Here is an 18,820-nt window from a genome sequence, read left to right as displayed (position 1 = left end):
TTACTTAGATATGGTAACCGGAAAGTCTAGTATCCGTTACGATTCTTGCTCATTACGATCACTGTTACTGTATTTTCTTGTAACTGTTGCAAAAATTTAATGCTTGTGCTGCAATAAATTGACGTTAAAGCCTTATTTAACTAAAAAAGTAGAGTAAACCTCAGAAACTGATTTTGCGTTGCAATTACCACAAAGGATCGAGAATAGCGCAGAATGGTTAGGCGTACCTCGTTTCTCGTAATTTCAACAATATTCGAACAGTTTTTGTTAACGATACCTGTTTTACTCAATTTTTCTAGTTACTATGTAACAAATGAAATTTTTCTCAGTGTATAGAATCATCTATCGCGTGTATTCGCAACGCCCAACAATGCACCGATTCGTTCCTTCTGCAATTGAAACGTGTATTCGATGCGCATGCAGAAAAATAGAGGAAAATATCGGCAGTTCGTTAACGGAAAATTTTTCGTCTTCGATTACCGTTAGTTTAAACCTCATCCTCCGGGATTTGTCTCAGCCTCCGGATCACCGTCACCTGTAGCAGCTGTGTGTTATAACAACTAATTCGAATGTGAAAAACTGGATTCGACCGACCGACCAACCGGCCAAGCGACCATCTTCCGCCGGAGGGGAACCCATCAACGATGATTACGATGATTCGTCGTTGTGACGTCGAGCTTCGGGCATTGACGCACGAATCTGCCATCAACGTGTGTGCAACTTCAGCGATGTACGATCGGTAAGTGCGCACTGATAGCGAAAGAATGTCCGGTACATGACTATTAGAGTATAGTACGGATTTCAACTATAAAAACGTTTCGTTTGACTGTTCTCTCGCACAGTTGATCTTAGTTGAGCTTAGCACGCGTAGAAAAAAAAGGCGTTGTTACGCATAGTTGTCGCGAAATTTTATTCCAGGTGTCTACTTTTAACCCATTCGCTTTCTTGTACGCTACATTGATTTCAGTTGTTTTTTTTTTTTTTTTTTTCAACAATTTTCGCGAGATATCATTGCACGTATGAAATAGGGGTAAAACTTTCCGACAAATCGATGACTGCCGGTATTCATTTGTTATAATTATAATTCTCACATTGCTAGAGAAATGTAAATTTTCAAAAAAGACACAAAAACAAAGTGCTTCTCTACTAAAAAAAAAAAAAAAAAAAGCATTTTGAGTAAATATTTTCATTTTAAAGTTAACGAGTTAGCTAAATATATTTCTCTCTATTGTATTCCTGAAACCTTTTTGGTTTTCGCCGATACGAGTGCACCGAAACCTTAAACCGAACAACTCGTTACGGAATGCATTGTCTAGTGTACATTATATCTGGTTTTGATCCCCCCCCCCCCCCCCGTGCTTTTTGCGCTGTATGCACCTATAAGGTGTGCAAATACGTTGCACTTTTCTCGACATATGACGCCCGCGCACCGAGCTGAGAAAAGAATTTATGATGAATAGAAGGGAATAGAACGAGATCTTTCTCTCGTCACACAAATAGGTGTACCTGTACTATTCATACAGTGCGATGTTTGTCAGCAGTCGATTTTTAATTGGATTTCAATTTCACCGGCACGAGGTTTTCAGAAATCGTCTAGTCGTATTGAAACTATTTGGAACTTCGTTCCGATATGTTTTAAGATTTATACGAATTACTAATAGTGAATGGGAACATTTGCTTATCGTCTTCGAGGAAATGATCCCCTTAATGGAGGTTATTTTGACCGTGATATCGCGTTAATTATGCTGGCTATTTCCAGACAATTTCTCGGATTATATCTCGTCGAAATCGTGACGATATAGGTTGCCGAAAAATTCCGCTTCTCCAATGATGCGAGTTCCGTAAAAATTGTTAAAGAAATTTCGCCGGCTCGAACTGATTTTTCTCATCAGTTTACATAATAATTTTTTTTTTACACACAGCGCTTCAATCTCCCAACATATTCAGCCGGCGTTTATTAAGATAATTTGCTCGGTACGTAATTTCATAGACGTGAATCTAATTTGATTCATAATCGAAAGGCTTATTATTACTCATGGATGTATAATAAATGGCGTCGATAGTCGTATATATATATATATATATGTCGGAATTTCAAGCCTTGTTGTTACCACTAATAAGACTGTCTATAGCTGAAGATTCACGGCGTAAAGTTCAAGGTGTTTAAGTAAAGTTAGATACGTACAACATATTACAATACAATTGACCACAGTGGGCAGATTTATCGATGACACTTTGAAAATGAGGAAGCAAATCGCTATCCGCAAGGTATGGATCGTTGTTAGCAACGCGGATGAGAATATAATAGAAGAAGAATGCGAGAGAGACAGAGAGAAAGAGAGAGAAACTGCACAAATAAGCGGAGAGATTGAAGAATGTATGTGATATACGGATTGTTGATAGTTCTAGAAAAACGATTGCATAACATCGTCCGCGTTTATACACTCTTAATAGATAATAATATATAGAAGTTACAAAGGACATTTGTACCGATAACCTTGTGTTTCTTATTCTTTTGTTTTCTTTTCATCATATTTTCTTCTTTTCTCTTCTGCACACGTCTTGTATTTTTTCTTTTCTTTTCTTTTTTTTTTCTTCTTTATTAGTTTTTTTTTTTCAATTTTTTTTTCTCCTTCTGACGAACGAGTTTACCTTGAGAAAATTTTTGCATTGTTTCTCTCTTCGTTACAACGCTGTCTCCCTGCATTTGTCCTTTTATTTTGATTTTTGTTGCACGGTGGTGCAGAATTCGGGATTAAAAAGGCTGTACCCAATAAACCGAAGAAGATTTATAAACGTGACACGTGGAAAAGTACTGTTGTTATTATTATTATACAGCCGAGTCGTCAGTCACGCATTGTAATTTTAATTTGGTGAAAAACACCGAACTGACAATCGGACTTTCCGCGATCTCTGTCCTCCCTTTTTCCACTTCGTCATGGTCCAGATCACAAGCTCTGCATTTCACGTTCACAATCATTTCCAGAAATGATCGTCGTTCGTGTAACTACGAGCCGGAAACCGGATGGAGTTGTTTTTTTTTGTTTGTCGGTGATTTTTCCGCAGCGGTTGAAAATATTCGGCGTGCATATCGGCTTTTGATGGGAAATCGAGGCGGTCTCACCGACCCCCCTAAACCTCATCCAACGCGGTAGTAAAATTTTCGCGGAAGTGACCAACCGCGTGTTTCCGGCAACTATAATTTCGCAAATTGGACCCGCGTCCGTCGTCGCGTCATCGCCATGCTCGTACGAGGTATACCTCCTATACGATCGCCCAGATTACCCGTGCAATTACGGATACAGATACACCTTTACCTACCGGCGTACTCTGGCCGCGTAAAGTCCTGCAGAATGATACGTATCACTCGCTGAGAAAAATTTCATTTGTTACAGTAACTAGGAAAATTCAGTAAAACGGGTATGGTTAAAAAAACTGTCTGAATATTTATTTATTTGTTTATTTATTTATTTATTTATTTGTTTCTTATACGGCCGCAGCCTTTTTGAAGAAGAAAAAAAAGATTCATATGTCGAAAAAAAGATACAGTCGAAAAAGCGAGCACGTCCCACTCTAGGGTAGAAAAGGTCAGGACTCCGAGTCGCGTAAGTTTGAGACCGAGTAGGTATGAGCCCTCGCAACTCAACAGATAGAATATTCCCGGACATAACCTTAAAAAGGAACAGCAAGTCAACAATCTCCATAGATGAGAGGATGGAAGGAACACTAAATTTAACAGCAACTCGATGGTAGTCGTGATCAAACTTATGCATAGGGGACAAGGCCTTAGCTGACATATAACGCAGAGCTCTGTGCTGAAGACGTTCCATCACATAAATGCCATTTTTGTAGTAAGGGCGCCAAACTGTGGAGCCGTACATTAGGACAGATTTAACGAGAGTCATGTACAGCTAACGGATGGTTTCCCCAGTCCTTAAAACATCGTGTGTTGCGAACAATAAAAAACCAAAACTTTTCGGCCCTACGTATGATCTTAGCAATATGAGGTGCAAAAGACAGACCAGAATCGAATAGGATCCCAAGATCCTTAACTGAATCAACCCGTGAACAAAGATGAGATCCACCTAGTGTGTACTCATGAACAAGATGAGAGCCTCGGGCGAAGGACATTGATTTACATTTACTAAGGTTTAGCCCTAATTTATTCATATTGCACCAGCTCATTATTGCACTAAGATCGTCTTGCAGCTTGATGGAGTCAGATAGGTCACAAGTTTTCATAAAAAGTTTAATGTCATCGGCGAATAAAAGGATATTGCTAGACAAAGAGGTAAAAACTATATCGTTGATGAATAATCAGAACAGAAGTGGCCCCAAATGGGAGCTCTGTGGAACCCCAGCAGAGGCAGAGAATTCTCTGGAAAGAGCCCCAGAGATCTTTACCTTGAGTTTTCTATTCAACAAATACTATACGAATATTGTTGGAATTACGAAAAACAAGGTACGCCTAACCATTTTGCATTATTGTCGATTCTTTTTGGCAATTGCAACGCAAAATCAGTTTGTGAGGTTTACTGCACTTTTTTAGTTAAACAAGGCTTTAACGTCAATTTATTGTTGCACAAGCGTTAATTTTCGGCAACAGTTACGAGAGAATATAGCAACAGTGATCGTAATGAGAAAGAATCGTAACGGATACTAGACTTTCCGGTTACTATACCTAAGTAATGAAAACTAATTTTCATTTTGTATCTGGAACTATATTTTTCGATTGTGGTAGAAAATGAAAATAGTTAAGGACCGAGCGGTAACCGGAACTAAAAATATCTCTCGGTGCTTGATTTTACAACTTATTCCTTATGGCTAGAGACCGGAGTTCGTTATAGAAGTGGAAACGGAAGAGGGTCGTTTATTTACTCATAGTTTTACACTTACCTATAGTTTATATCTTCGCACTGTCGACCCATATTAACCCCGTTTATACGTAATTATTCAATAAAACCAAAAGTAGCTTGAAGTTCGACATATCAATTATTCATGATGATTTCCGTTACCATTTTTGCCCGCATGTAAAGGATCGCTGTGTTAATCAATCTCGATATCACAATTAATCTAAGATGTGAGTTTTCAACCTCTGTAAAATGAAAAAATGTCCGTACCGCAGGGCAAGACGACGCTGGAACGAATGGAATAGTTCTACAAAAAAGTGATTAATTTTGGATGCAATGCAAACGGGTAAAGTATTTTGTAGACGTATACGATACGCGGAAAGTTCGAGGCAATGAAGCACTGACTCAATGATGATCTTCGAAAGTTTTTAATTTCATTTCATTCGAGTCTTCGCCTGCCAACAATGTCCAGTTCGTAGATGTGTTGCGTTACTTCTCCCAGATATGGAAACTCCATGCTCGGCATACGTAAAGTAGGTACGAATCACTCCGTACTGACCATACTTAAGTCGCCGGCGGTTCTACAAAAACCAGACTAGATATTATATCTGGTATACCTTGTACCTAATGATAAAGCATATTCTCGGAATTAATTGGTGTAGCTGATAGGCGTTAATTTGGGTAGGAAAATAAACGCCCGGATATAAACACGACGATTAGCTCAGATTACACCGATATCTGCCGAAAGATGTTGCTTACTTACTGACCGAAAAATATAACACGAAGAACTTTGGATGTGAAAACCTTTCCAACTTAAAAGAAATCAGTTTCGGGAGTATGCATAAATTCTTGACGCAATTCTTGACCGGCCTGAATTCAAGCGTCGCGAAGTCGTCTTCAGAAACTCGTCTGCATCATTGATAATAAAGGCGTTAATTCGACGCTGCAGAGGTCGGAAGGACGAAGGTCCTGCAGTTAGGTTTAGTACAATATTATATCGGGATCACAGGGTCGTCATCGATTAAACAAACCCCTCCCCGTCCTCTCGCTGCAGGGGGAATGTTATTCGTCAAAGCTGCGGCCGCTGATGCAGTCGGCGTTTTATGGGGGTTCGGTTGGGAAAATATTGGGGGCGGTTTGTGGACATCGGACGCGTAATGTGCACCCTGCGTGGTGTCGATTCTCACGCAGGTGGGTTTGTGACCGCCCCTGATCGAGGGTCAGGTGTCAAATCCCAAACATGCGAATATTGCGTTCACCGCGTCGCTTCATCTCCAGCTGGAGAAAGGTATAAAACGTTTAAATTATACCGGCCAGGCTGTGGGTATATTTTACTGTTAAGTGTTGGACTGACTGTTTCTTTTCTCGGATATTTTACGTCCAGAGTTTTGAACTCTGCGATTAATTTTTGAAAAAAAAAAAAGATTTTCTTCATCGAGGACTATAACATTCTTCGATTTTTCACTTTTCACGACATTCCAGCGATAAAACTTCTCATCTGGTTTCATGCATACACGGTTTGGTATACAATGGATACTGAAACGTCGACTGTAACCGTATATATGTACAATAAACGATTTGGAACGTAAGCTAATTTCTAATTTGGGAAACCGCGAAATTTGATCGTTCCAATTATTTGTCACGATTATCAACATGTGATAAAATTGCATTTGGGATCGCTGTATATGTATATAACATACAACATACGTTTTATCATCATCGAAACAGGTCGCAACGTCGCGGAAAAATAAAATATGCACAGGTGTAAAGCTACAAGGTATACCTACGTGATACCTACCTGTTCAGTCAAAATAAATAAAAGTATGCGTTGCGTATGCCAAAAAAGAGGGCAAAAACGCGTTCGATGCCAAAGAAAATAAAACGATACGTCAACGCGACTTGAAGGGTGATAAATTTCTATGATATAAGAGGAGCTCAGCACCGATGCACGTGTTTTATATTATACCTATAAACTCTGTTATATAGTAACTATACTCACAATAATCGTGTAGATATGCGTGCCTCCGTCTATGTACGTACGTACATCTATGTGTAAATTTTCTTCTTCTCCTACTTTCGCTTCTTTTTCTTCATCGTTTATTCGTCTTAGCTTTTGGTACAGGGGCTGGGGGGAGGGGGGGGGGGGGGGGGATGGGGCGAAGTTTGTATAACTAGCAGGAAGTAATCGTTGGCGCATGTCTCGCGGATTCCGATCGTGATATCGTATCACTGGAGGGACGGACGCCTTCTTGGAGGAGAAGGAGAGGCGGGTTTACGTTCAGGAGGGTGGCCAACAGCCAGTAAGGCTTCAAGGGTGGATTTAGACGCGGTCCTCGCATGCGCCTCGCGATTCGAATCGGCCATTTTGAACCTACCCCTCGGGGCTATTATTGCGACTCGAATGATCGCCGATAAGTAATATGCGAGCTTCTCCGAGAGCGCGGGGTTTTTGTATAAATACACGTGTGTGTGTGTGTGAGGCACGTATATCATATCTTTAACTCATGTACACGAACACACAGACACACACACACACACACACACGTGTCCCGTGCAATCGCGATAATGTTGTTTGTTATTATTTATGAGGTAGGGATGATCGCCGGTTGTTTTTATCTGAAATGCATGATAGCTCGACGGCGACTCGATATATCTTTGAGCCACGATATTGCTATTTCGCATTTTAAATAATATACAACGTATTGTACAAGATTTAAATCCCGTTTGTAGATGCAGGACGGATGAATTCAAAACAACACATCGCAGCTGTGTTAAATATCTTTGCATCATCGATAATGGGCTAAAGTTTTATACTCAATAATTGCTTTCCGGATTTTTTATCTAACAATCTTCTTTTTCGCCCGTATTTATTATCGTCGTTATAACACCTTGTATTCACCTGCGTCTCGCGATCAGCGACGCGCGAACAGTTCAGTCAACGGTCATAGACGTATTGTGCGTTGTACGTGATTGAGGCGGTATTCGATGATTTCTCTTAAAATCATCATCGGGGGTCGTCGGGACGCTTGTATAATCGAACATAGTTTCGTAGATACAGTTTTGCAGAGACTCGTCGCTCCAAAGTCTCTCAAACAAACGCACCAAAGTTTACTGAAACAATCAAATATCCTTTTCACACCATCTCTACCACCGACCGTTCGCTAATTTCTTTAAAAATTATCCGCGTACATCGCAACTTGCAGCGTTCCAGAGTTCCTGTTCCACTTCTCCGACGCCCATGTCGTCGGTATTTGGTACGGATGAACATGTAAGTTCGCTATTTTAACAACTGCATGTCTAATGTTCAAGTACGCGGTATGGATATATTACTTCTGATAAAAATCTAGCATCTCACAGCCAGTTTAACGCATAATATTACATATGACATACATAATGATGTCACTGCAAAGAAGAAGAAGATTCGCCCAGAGATGCAGGCTAGATGAATTTCAGTCAATACGTAGTGATACGCGTTGTGTTTTTTTTTTTTGTATTATATATTTTCGATTTCAGACGCGGCAGAACTGGATGGACGATTGTCGACTTCGATGTTTACTTTGACACTTGAGCTTCTTCTCTCCTCGTCATCGTTTACGAGACGTTCGTAATTACTTTCGTAACTTACGATTTCCTGTACGTCTAACGCCATGCGTACGCGAACGTTATTCGAGGGCCGTTGACGACTCGCTTCGTCAAGGATAATAACGCCGGTTATAATAGGCAGGAATCGGTATCCTTGAGCTTACGCAATCGATGCCGGTAGATATGCGCCCCTAATTCCCTGATCACTGACGACGTATAAAAAGAACGATTTATAATTCTCCACGAATATTTCCGACGTTCAACTTTGGCCGGCCTGTAGTTCCTTCTTTTCGTGCCACGAGCACGAAACAATTATTATTATACGCATGTAATACGCTTGCTGCGACTTTAGTCGCTAAACATCATCCAGCGGAGTTAGAAAGTTGGAGGTATTTACCTACAACGAATGATGAGGTACGCGTATATAATACGGTGGCGTGCATAGCGGTTTTATTCGCCGTGCATTTTCTCGCAATTTGACGGCATAGAAAAATCTCAATTTTGGTCCTCGGTCGTTAAGTTAGGAATCTCGCTAACGATTCGCAAGTGAAAACAAAAGCAATAACGGACGCGCGCGCAAACGCGTTTGTTTCACCTCATGATCAAATCCCACCCCCAACTACGCTGTCTTAACGTGAACATTTTAGTACGATCAATTAGCTGCTGGGTTGTCCCAGCTGGGTACAGACACGTCGGAACTGTGTGCGTTGAAATTATCCAATTTCGGTGCTGCACTGCGGTACTAACTGGATAATGTGGGTTACATGGTGTGGTTATCGCCGGTGTAAGTACAGACAATGTAACAACTTCTTTACACCAAAGTTTATAGGCGAAAGAAAATCACGGTGGGGTCGCTTTCCCGTTGGGTTTAACGGCGATAAATATATCGTTGCTGTTTTGTTTTTTCACAGCGCGATCTTCTTTTTTCTTTTTCAACGTCGATACGATCCAACGGAATGACAATTGAACGTGGTAATTACGCAGGCTCCGTATGATTAGGCGATTTGAAACTACTGTACTTGAATTTATGGGCCGGTAGCTGAAAGCCGTGGTGTAACAATCGTGGTAAAATTACCTATTCTGTTGTAACACGGCGCTCGAGGCAGAAAGGCAGGTATGTACAATGTGTGAAAGAAAACCGGGAGCCTAGATTCGTGCGCATTTACCGCATATACACTGCAATACAGATAGACGGTAATGCGAATATAATGAATACGGTTATAATAACATCGAAGAGTACCTATACGTAGGTATCGCATTCACGCGGCTTGTACACTCTACACCATTGGCGAGAATGAGTATTTCAACGACGCGAAAGAACAGTTGGATCTGAATAAGGTCAATGTACGCACATATCGCCTTCTTTGGCACCCACACCGTAAACGGAATCGCGAAGGAGCAGGAAAGGCGGATAATGAGAACGGAACAACGAAATCGAGACGCGGAGTATAATATTTTCAAACCGCACGCAATATCGTCGAAAGCGCGACGCTCTCGAGTGGTTTTCGAATTTAGCGACGGAGAGAAGAAGCAAACGGCGGTCCGCGCAGGCCCCGCGATCACTTACCAAGAATCGCCTGGAGGGTCTGCTCGTCCCCGATGACGTCCATGCCTCCTGCGATCGGGCCCCAGCTCGCGTTCGAGGTTCACCAGGCCCCATTTTGCCTCGTCGCGACGACGTCCACTGCGTTCCACATCTTTGTCGAGTCCCCAGATTCCCTCGAAACTGGCACACTGTTTCACTACCAACGTTGCGCGATGTGGACGCGAAGCGCCGCGGGAAAAACCATTATAATACGTCACCTCTCGGGCCCAAAAAGGGTCGGAATACGGGAAACAATAACCGCGGCGACAACAATAACAGCGGAGCGAATGAATGAAAAGGTAAACGTTGCAGCAGCGCGCGCGACTTATCCCAACACGGGCCAAAACTAAAGCCTCCTGCGGCAAACACACTTGTCCGTCACCGCCGAGTCACGTGACCTCGGAAGTTTATTTGGATGGTCATGTGCGTGTCGATCTTCGCTCGAACGCAGGAAATAAACCTTCTTCGCTTCTCGATCCCACACTAGTTCACTTGCGGAAGCCCGTGTGTCGAATAAAAAATGCTAGTTGGAACAGCAACTGGTTAGATGTCATCAGCATGTGTGCAGGGAACTCTTTAATCGGTCGGATCGCATTCTCACCGGTCGCTACCTACGGTGAAAGAAATCTTTGCCTGGATGGTGGGGCTGTCGAGCAAGTATGAGAAATGAAAAAAATCGTACACATCTTCGGGCTCGCGATCAATTTTTTCACCTTACCATCGCGTTTCATCTTTACCGATTAAGCGTACCAGTCTCACCAGTCTCGGCATATTTGAAGAAAAGAACTGTTGTTTCGGTTATCGGTGTTTCTATTTTTCAATACCTTTTGAATAACAATTTGATGGTAACCCGTAACACATTTACAGAGAAAGATAACTTATCGACCGAATGTTATGATGCATGGAAAAAGAAACAAGGAGTACGACGGATTTATCCGCGGAGGGAAAGAGTTTATTGCAAATTATAAGCAGCAAACTCTAGCTCATAAATTTTATCTTCAAATTATTTTATTCTTCCCAAAGATACGAATTCAAACTTCCGCCTGTCGCGTCGAGAACTGGCAACTTGGTTTACACTAATCCGTCACTGCGCATGCGCAGATTTTTCACGCCTGCCGTGTTCGAGGTCCCAGCATCACTTGCGGTAGAACATCGCGGTGTTTAAAATCTTGTTATTTGCGGTGAATGTAACGTGTGATCCGTTGACTGAAGAATATTCATGTGTGATATGATGAGTGCTTTTCTATCGAAATACTCGGTAACTAAAGTTTGTGCAGTGAATAATTGGTGCAGTGAAAAACGAGTTACTGTGGCTGCAGGAAATCGCAAATATCGCGATAAAGATGTGTTTGTCGTATTTACATAACTTTAATATTCGAGAATTTATTCGCCTACGATGGTAGTTGATTTTATGTGATTTTCCGGCGTAAGATTATCGAGTCCTGTCGAAAACATACGTGACCTACTAGCCAGTTTTTTCAAGGCTCTCGGACCGGTACGAAGTGTGATACAATTCATTCAAGGTCGAGGCCCACATCTGCAGTACAGATCGTAAACAACCCTTGTGTATCACCGGCGCTGTAAGTTCTCAGAATTTTGTACTTACATGTCTGCGTTCCTCCCATTTCTTTTCAGCGACGGATTAACCTTAAGTGTCGTTCCATGACTTATTAAAATTGCTTGAAAGTTTTTGGAAGTTTGTGAAATTTGGGTTTAAGTATAAGTAGAGTTTAATTATAGGGCGCTTACAAACGAATGAAACAACGCGGCATGTGCGCCTCGATTGTTTTCATTTACTCAAATATTAGTTGGTTAGCCAAATATGCCAGTTATAGTGAATGCTGAAGATTACATTGTAGTCAAGCGCATGTGATACAAATAATATTAAGAAATGATCTCATGCATCATAATATAATTTAATTATATTGGGCAATTTCATTCGGTATTTGATTGTGGAATTAATATCATATTCTCTATATTGCTAGTTCATCGTGAAACTTCTGAAATGTATTGTGCAAAGCTATCGTTCAATGGCCCGCTTGGGCTAAATGTTCCACAAAATGTTTCGATAAGATGAGACGCTGTGCTTGGAAATATCACAAGTACCCATATTTTCCCTCTCTTTGTCAAATATCGTTGTTCAAGGCATTTATCGAGGATTACAGGAATAATGAATGTTTCAATAAATAACGAGGAATCTCAATGAGATTAATCAAGGACTTTATACATAAATTGATGATTTTCGCATTTTAACAAGTTTATTGAAATCGCCATAATTTTTTAATCCAACAACAATAATATAGAACTGAATATGTCGCTAATAGTAACTTTCCAGAAAATACCACGGGTAGCAATTTGTTAGAACGCACATGTAGGTTTTGATCGAGGTTTTCTGTATCAGACTATTGATACGCCATTGGTCCTATAATTTTTCATTATTGATCACTTCGTGCACATTTGGTATTTGGGTTTCAAATTTGTTCACCAATTACCAAAAAAAAAACATGTTTGATAGACCCAATACGTGTATTATATCGTAGTACACATAACAGTATAGTACAGTACTTGGTACGTTCAATGTCGTTGCCATAGAGATACCAGCATAAACAATAGAAGCCTGACATTGAAGCAGTTAGACAGACTTTGTGCTTTGATCAGCTCTGCAAAATTTGATCAATGCATGGGCGATTGTTGCAAAAATATTCTTGCGACATTCTTTTTGTTTCTCTAATTGATTGAATAAAGTATTTATTCCACCTATGTGGTAAATAACAAATCATATATAATCATGCCTCTCGCGGAGCAATTATATTGCACTCAGCAAATAAACATTCCGCCAACGTTACCGACCATCTTAAAACAATTTTGCAAAGCTGCGATACGCACACAGCCTTACGATTTACTAAAGTGGTCCAGTACATATTTTCGAGCCTTAGCCGATGGCGAAGAGCCACCGATCAAGCTGAGGCTAGAATACCCGCCACCTAGTACCGAATCTGGACTGACTCTAGGATTTTTAAAAGTTTTGCTTCGCCAATTCGGAGGTACATCATTTTCATACTTCTGATGAAGTACTTGTCTCATTTTATCATTGGAAAATCTTTTTATCCACGATCTCAGATTACAATAAAAGCTTGACCATTGAGTCGATTACTCGGCGTTGGGATGGACTTTGCTTGGATCATAAAGATCTGGAATTAATTATGTCCGTCGGAGAATTTCACAACAAGTGTCAGGTGAAAAAATTTCTTAGTATCGGCGTCGGGCTCCTGGGAAATAGTTTGCACGAAACTATGATAATGATTTGTGAACTGTTTACACATGAGCCAGAAGGGGGCTCAGCAATGATACCGCTAAAATTGTTCATGGAAATTTATAGGTAAAACATAACAAATTGTTTTACTGCAAAGGTCTTAAGTGCTCAGCTAGTTACAATATGGACTCGTAATCCTCTACAAAAATTCGTTGTTCCATTATTTCAGTTATCTCGCTGCTCTACAGTGCGATGGCGCGGATGAAATGTCTTTCAACGTACATTCGTCAGAAATAATGAAACAGGGTAAGCTGATTAACGGTCGCCCTGATTAATTTGATCATTTCTTTGTTGGTTAATTATGGCACGATGGAGTGCTGATGAATTTATCCCTCAATCACATTGACAATGTAGACAATGAAAGCTCCTCGATAGAATCCCGGCATAAGGATAGCGAAGACGATTCCGGTAAGAGTGATATAGCTGCCCCGGTTGTTTTGGAGAAATTAGAAACAAAATCGGATTTGAAACCAAAAAAAGGAAAACGTAAACCTTCGTTATCACGGATTCTGAAAGTACCAGGCCAGTATACTTCTTCATCAGAATGTAATTTGGTTTAGAAAAACTGGGAATATTTTGTCATATCTTAGGGAAATCATTTAATCTTTATTCGCTCTAGGTATCGGACCTTATTTGACATCAGAGCATGTAGCAACTGTGAGTATATGGTTGAGCGAATGTGCCAGACTCCAGGAAGGTATGGTAGGTCCGCGAAATCTTCGCCACTTTCAATGTCCATCTCTCGATTATCCTGAACTGCAGCCAAAAAAATAAATCCTTGCCAATTGTCATAATTCGTAAACCTGCCCACGCATCGGTGAATATCCTAACTACACGATCTACTTTCGGTTACGAATTGAATGAGACTTTTAGTTTGTTGATCCGAATTCTCTTTTCGTAGGTAATGAGTAGGGAATTGTCTGAGCTGCGTAGGTATTATAATGTCAGCCTCGTTTGAAACGGGCTTGAATTGCTACATGATAGTTCGACCATTTTTCTTGAGGAATTGCGAAACGATCTGTAAGATGATTTGCATTGTTATTCAAATGAATTTTATTCAGATATCTATACAATTTCATTCATTGTACGACGTACCCACGCAAAAAGTAAATATTGGGTAAAAGAAAAAATATATTACACACCATATGACTAACTCTTAGAAAAATGTCGAGTTATACTATCGAGCTTCAACTGTTCTGTACATACGTATAATGAGCAATTTTTGCAGTAATTCATTGTTTGTAAATCTAGTGGTTAAATATCATCCATAGCATAGATATACATTGTGTAGGTCTAAATAACTTATGCCACTAAATATCACTGATAAATCAGTTTAATTTGATAGGAAAGTTTATTCTTTCATCTGGAGTAATATAAAGTTTGCTCATTCATTTGTTTTAGAGTATTTACGGTGTCACTTGATATGGGTACTTTATATCAGTAATTAAAAACCAGCTGTCTCTTCAGGACAAATAAATCAAAGCTTTGATGCTTGAAAAATCTTTGATTGCAAGTCGTACTTAATTTTTTACTTAATTATAAACTAGTAAAGGCACCAAAATAATATTCTACGTAATTCAATCGATATTCTTGCTATGCCAATCTTTTGTAAATAATACTCTCAATTGTAATATCGAAAAATATTCATGGATAGGAACTGCTTACAAAGATTCAACTAAAAGCGTGTACATAAAATATATACTGATTTACTGTAGGACTGGTGATTTCTTTAGATATTTCTAATCTGACTCCCACGCATTCTTGCTATATGAAGAAGGTAACTTACTGCACTTTGTGCTGCTATATTAATAAGTATACGTGAATGATATCTATTTGACTAGTAATGATAAAAATTACGCGCGATACGCCTGATGTACACACTTGTATAAATACAAAATTACAATACATTATTATACATGTGTCTGTATAATTCGTTTCAACTGAGCCTCATTTAGACAATCGTTTTTATACCTGGGAATACGTATCATGCACGAATGTTACGGTCTTGAAAATACGGTGATATGATAAATTGGATACAAATAAAAAAATTGTGTGCCTGAACAATTCTCGAAAAAAATATATACGTAGATAAAAGTTTTCTAACAATACCGTTTTACACAAGAAGTATCGACGTTGTTCGAAAGCGTAACAACCTTCTTGCTTGATGGTAAAACAAATTATAGACTGTTAAAACTAGCAATAAAGTCAAAAAACAGAGTAGCAGATTTCTAGCTTTAGTTCGACGTTCTCTCCATTCTACAAGTTCATGGCGATGAGAAAAACGATTACGATATTGAGCAGGCAATTCAAAGCTACTTCTCAAAGGATACAGTGAGCGATAAAAATCTCCAAGTAAAGCTTTAACCACTTCGTTTTCCGGCTGTCGAGCTGAATCCATATTGTCATTTAGGCACACAAATTTTCTGAAATAACCGTGTGATTTTAAGATTAATAATCTTCGTTATTCAAGTTTCAAAAAAAATGAAGAAAAGTACATACTTGCATAGAATAATATTTGAAAACTTACTTGGGTTCCTTTCGAAGTTCGTCCAGAAATTGGACGGTCACTGAAATGTTACTAGTCAACATTTTAAAAACCTCACTCCTATCGCCTTTGAAGTGCTCGTGTTTATAGCGCTTTCTTGTGCCGAACTTGGCAAGAAGTTTTTTAGCGATCGAGTCGCATTTAGCGATTAACTTTTTCGTGACGACTGGCTGAAAATCATAGTTGTGGTACATTGCGTGAAAGTTATGGAGATACGTAAGTGTTTTTATTTTAGAGGATATTTAGCTGGCAATAATTGAAGATTAAGAGTTGCTTACAAGAGTTGAGTCGAGATATCTTTCTCCGGGTGGTGGTTGTGGAGCATTCGAAACGTCTATGTATTTTGAACAATTCGAAATTTGATTTTCAAACCCCATAACCAAACCGTAGTCCAATGGCAATGGATATATCCGTGATAGGAGGGTTCTAATTTCTCGATCAGACCAGGTTCTGCAATGAGAGTAAAAACATTATTTTCATTTTATTGTTATCGCTGTCCAAGAATTAGAAATAAACTTTCATGCAGAAAAACATCTAATTTTTATTACCCCGATTTATCTGTGTCGTACATATCGAATATTGTTTCGATAGATACATTGAATTTTTCACTTGTGAGGAAGTAAAAGTAGGAAAACGCGAACTGCATATCTTCCCGGTCTCTCACTCTGTGACTAGAGGTTTTTTTGAATTCCTTATCAAATTTCACTTGCATATCTTGAATGATGAACTTATCGAATAAATGAGGCATGTGCGCCGGCACTCTCCGCCTTTCGAAACCATACACCGAATTATATATTCTATTTACATATAACAATGATTCGGCGTATGTATCCAACTTCCTCGATTTGTGTTTCCATTGCATTGCTTGGGTGTCACTATCCTCGTATTCAGTTTCGGACTCCATGTTTCTGTTTTGAAAAGACTTATTTGAATTATTGAAATGAACCAAATTTATTATATTGTCGTTCAGGTAACGTTGTAATTGGTTTCGTCGCTCCAATCGATTCAAATTTTTGGTTGAGCTTATATTTACATGACTAGAGTTTTTTGGTGCAATTCTATCAGTTGCTGTGCTCATGTTTCCAATATTTCCTGACAAAAGTCTACGTAGATTTATCCTGTCAACATATCGGGCTGATTGCAATGGCCCAGAACCAACAGTTTCTAAACTCATCATAGAGTTCTTCGTTAAATTTGAACTTTCTATACGTGCTTTGGTAGTAGAATGTGAAACAGGAAATACAGTTCTGCTTGAAGACTCAATTAATCTTCTTTCATTACTCTTTGGTTTATACAGTCTTTGTGTGAGCACATTTTTTGGGTCACTTGAAGCCTCATTACTAGTGAATAAATGTTCATGGTTACTTTTTAACATTTCTGCCTTATTATTTTCTACATTGTAATCATAGTACTTCAGAGATCTAGTCATCGTTCTGTTCACCAAGATTTCACCTGGTTCGTTACTTCTCCTCTTTAAAATATTTAAAATTTTAACAGCATCTCTATTTCTTATCTGATTTTCTGGTAGAAATTTATAAGGGTAGTCGTTCCCTTCATCCATCTGTTCGCTCTCAGTTGGCGTAAGAGATGGTTCACAATCGCCACCTGTTACAACAATCATTGAAATTCAATTTTATCTCTTTAATGTGTACACAAAATTTTTTTGGAAAAAGGCAGACAGAGTTTCCTTTCTTTTTGTTCGATAATCACATATTTAAAGTTTTAAAATAAAACATACCGTCAAATTCACACATTGTTGTATTACACGCCGGATCGCATGCTCCATCACCTACCCAAGCCCAGGGGCAAATATCCGAACAATCTGGAACCCACCAGGCGAGATAGACCTTCTGTCCACCTGCCTTGGTCACAAAGTCTTCGGGCCAAACGTCGGCACCAAGTAAAACGTCATCGTTGAAGTACAAAAATTTGTCGGACAGTCCAGGAATTCTTTAAAGGGAAAAAAGTAACAAAGTGAATAATGTCTTGGGAAACTTTTTGCATTTCTGTTGTAAAATACCTATGAATATGGCTTTCGATAGCTGGACTAGAAAAGGTCGGCAAATCGTCACGGTTTACAAATATATCTTCATGGGCAATTAGGGTGAGTCTTGGATTATCCATGTCTAGCCAGCTCGGTATTTGGCCGTTGGTAACGACGTAGACGTGCCGCACCCACGGAGCATACATCTCTAAAGATCTGAGAGAATATCGTAGTTCATCTTTGTCGTCGAACCTCGACGTTGCTATGTTGACATCTGTCACTGGGACATATTTTTCAAGGTTTTTAAGAAATGTCGGATCTGAGCCGTTCACCCACGTGTAAACAACGTCTATGGGAACGTGCTGGCATAACTTCTTTTGAAACGACGTGCCGAGTATATTGTCATTGAACGAGTGAAATACCGCTTCGTACTTTTCTTTACTCCATTCCAGCCAGACCTAAATTGCGTTTCATGAGACGAAGTTAATAATAGAGGGGCTGAAAATCTTTCCTCATCAAATATCATGTCTAACATTTTATCCCTCATTGTAAAATACACATATTTTATAAAAAAATAAAAAATTAAGTGATGCGGAATATCTTACGAGACATGTTTGACTGGATTAAACAGCGTGACTGTACTCTGAATAGCATGTGTGAAATTTTTTCGGCGTGAATAGTTCTGGTATTAAAATTGAGTGGATAGAGAGACAGACATATGGTGAATAAATAAACATTTGGTAATAATTTTCTAACCTCTCCGAAGTGTACGATGCCGATGAAAATACAGGTGAATGCGACTAAAATAACGAGGAGTGAATATTTATTGGATAGGAGGTCATAACACCGCCTCTGCACTAATTTCCATGTGCTCATTATATTTATGGAATCCCAATAGCCGCGAGCATTGCTTTTTCAATAGAAAAATACGCAAAGTACCGTTCGTCGGCCGCTGCACGTC

The 18,820-nt window shown here is 39.5% G+C and overlaps 3 protein-coding genes across 6 annotated transcripts in view; 1 reads left to right on the top strand and 2 right to left on the bottom strand.

The window, feature by feature from the left end:
- The window catches only part of LOC124303590 (myelin regulatory factor-like protein), a 50,362-nt gene extending 39,811 nt beyond the window's left edge, over nucleotides 1-10,551 (bottom strand). The window contains exon 1 of the mRNA XM_046760988.1: nucleotides 10,000-10,551. Within this exon, the coding sequence (XP_046616944.1) occupies nucleotides 10,000-10,042 (43 nt within the window). The 5' untranslated portion in view covers nucleotides 10,043-10,551. The remainder of the gene's footprint in view (nucleotides 1-9,999) is intronic.
- Nucleotides 10,552-12,471: 1,920 nt separating this feature from the next.
- On the top strand, nucleotides 12,472-15,399 carry LOC124303621 (ropporin-1-like protein). Of its 2 annotated transcripts, none has more exons than XM_046761062.1 (5): nucleotides 12,472-13,061; nucleotides 13,138-13,396; nucleotides 13,500-13,576; nucleotides 13,706-13,852; nucleotides 13,950-15,399. In XM_046761062.1, exons 1-5 carry the CDS (start codon nucleotides 12,806-12,808, stop codon nucleotides 14,102-14,104), a joined length of 894 nt encoding a protein of 297 aa, XP_046617018.1. In that variant the 5' UTR covers nucleotides 12,472-12,805; the 3' UTR covers nucleotides 14,105-15,399. The 2 variants fall into 2 exon arrangements, with proteins under 2 accessions (XP_046617018.1, XP_046617017.1); XM_046761061.1 differs by having other exon boundaries at nucleotides 12,475-13,061; nucleotides 13,685-13,852.
- On the bottom strand, nucleotides 14,561-18,820 carry LOC124303594 (N-acetylglucosamine-1-phosphotransferase subunits alpha/beta). Of its 3 annotated transcripts, none has more exons than XM_046760999.1 (7): nucleotides 18,616-18,820; nucleotides 17,896-18,317; nucleotides 17,614-17,825; nucleotides 16,424-17,480; nucleotides 16,154-16,325; nucleotides 15,858-16,045; nucleotides 14,561-15,753 (listed from the first exon to the last, which is right to left on the bottom strand). In XM_046760999.1, exons 1-7 carry the CDS (start codon nucleotides 18,733-18,735, stop codon nucleotides 15,444-15,446), a joined length of 2,481 nt encoding a protein of 826 aa, XP_046616955.1. In that variant the 5' UTR covers nucleotides 18,736-18,820; the 3' UTR covers nucleotides 14,561-15,443. The 3 variants fall into 3 exon arrangements, with proteins under 3 accessions (XP_046616955.1, XP_046616957.1, XP_046616956.1); XM_046761001.1 differs by having other exon boundaries at nucleotides 17,896-18,139; nucleotides 18,616-18,726; XM_046761000.1 differs by having other exon boundaries at nucleotides 15,677-15,753; nucleotides 15,854-16,045.

This window comes from Neodiprion virginianus, chromosome 4 (assembly GCF_021901495.1).
Source record: "Neodiprion virginianus isolate iyNeoVirg1 chromosome 4, iyNeoVirg1.1, whole genome shotgun sequence".
NCBI classification, from domain to species: Eukaryota; Metazoa; Arthropoda; class Insecta; order Hymenoptera; family Diprionidae; genus Neodiprion; species Neodiprion virginianus.
Note: the sequence above shows the minus strand (reverse complement) of the source record. Positions and strands in the feature narration are given on the sequence as shown.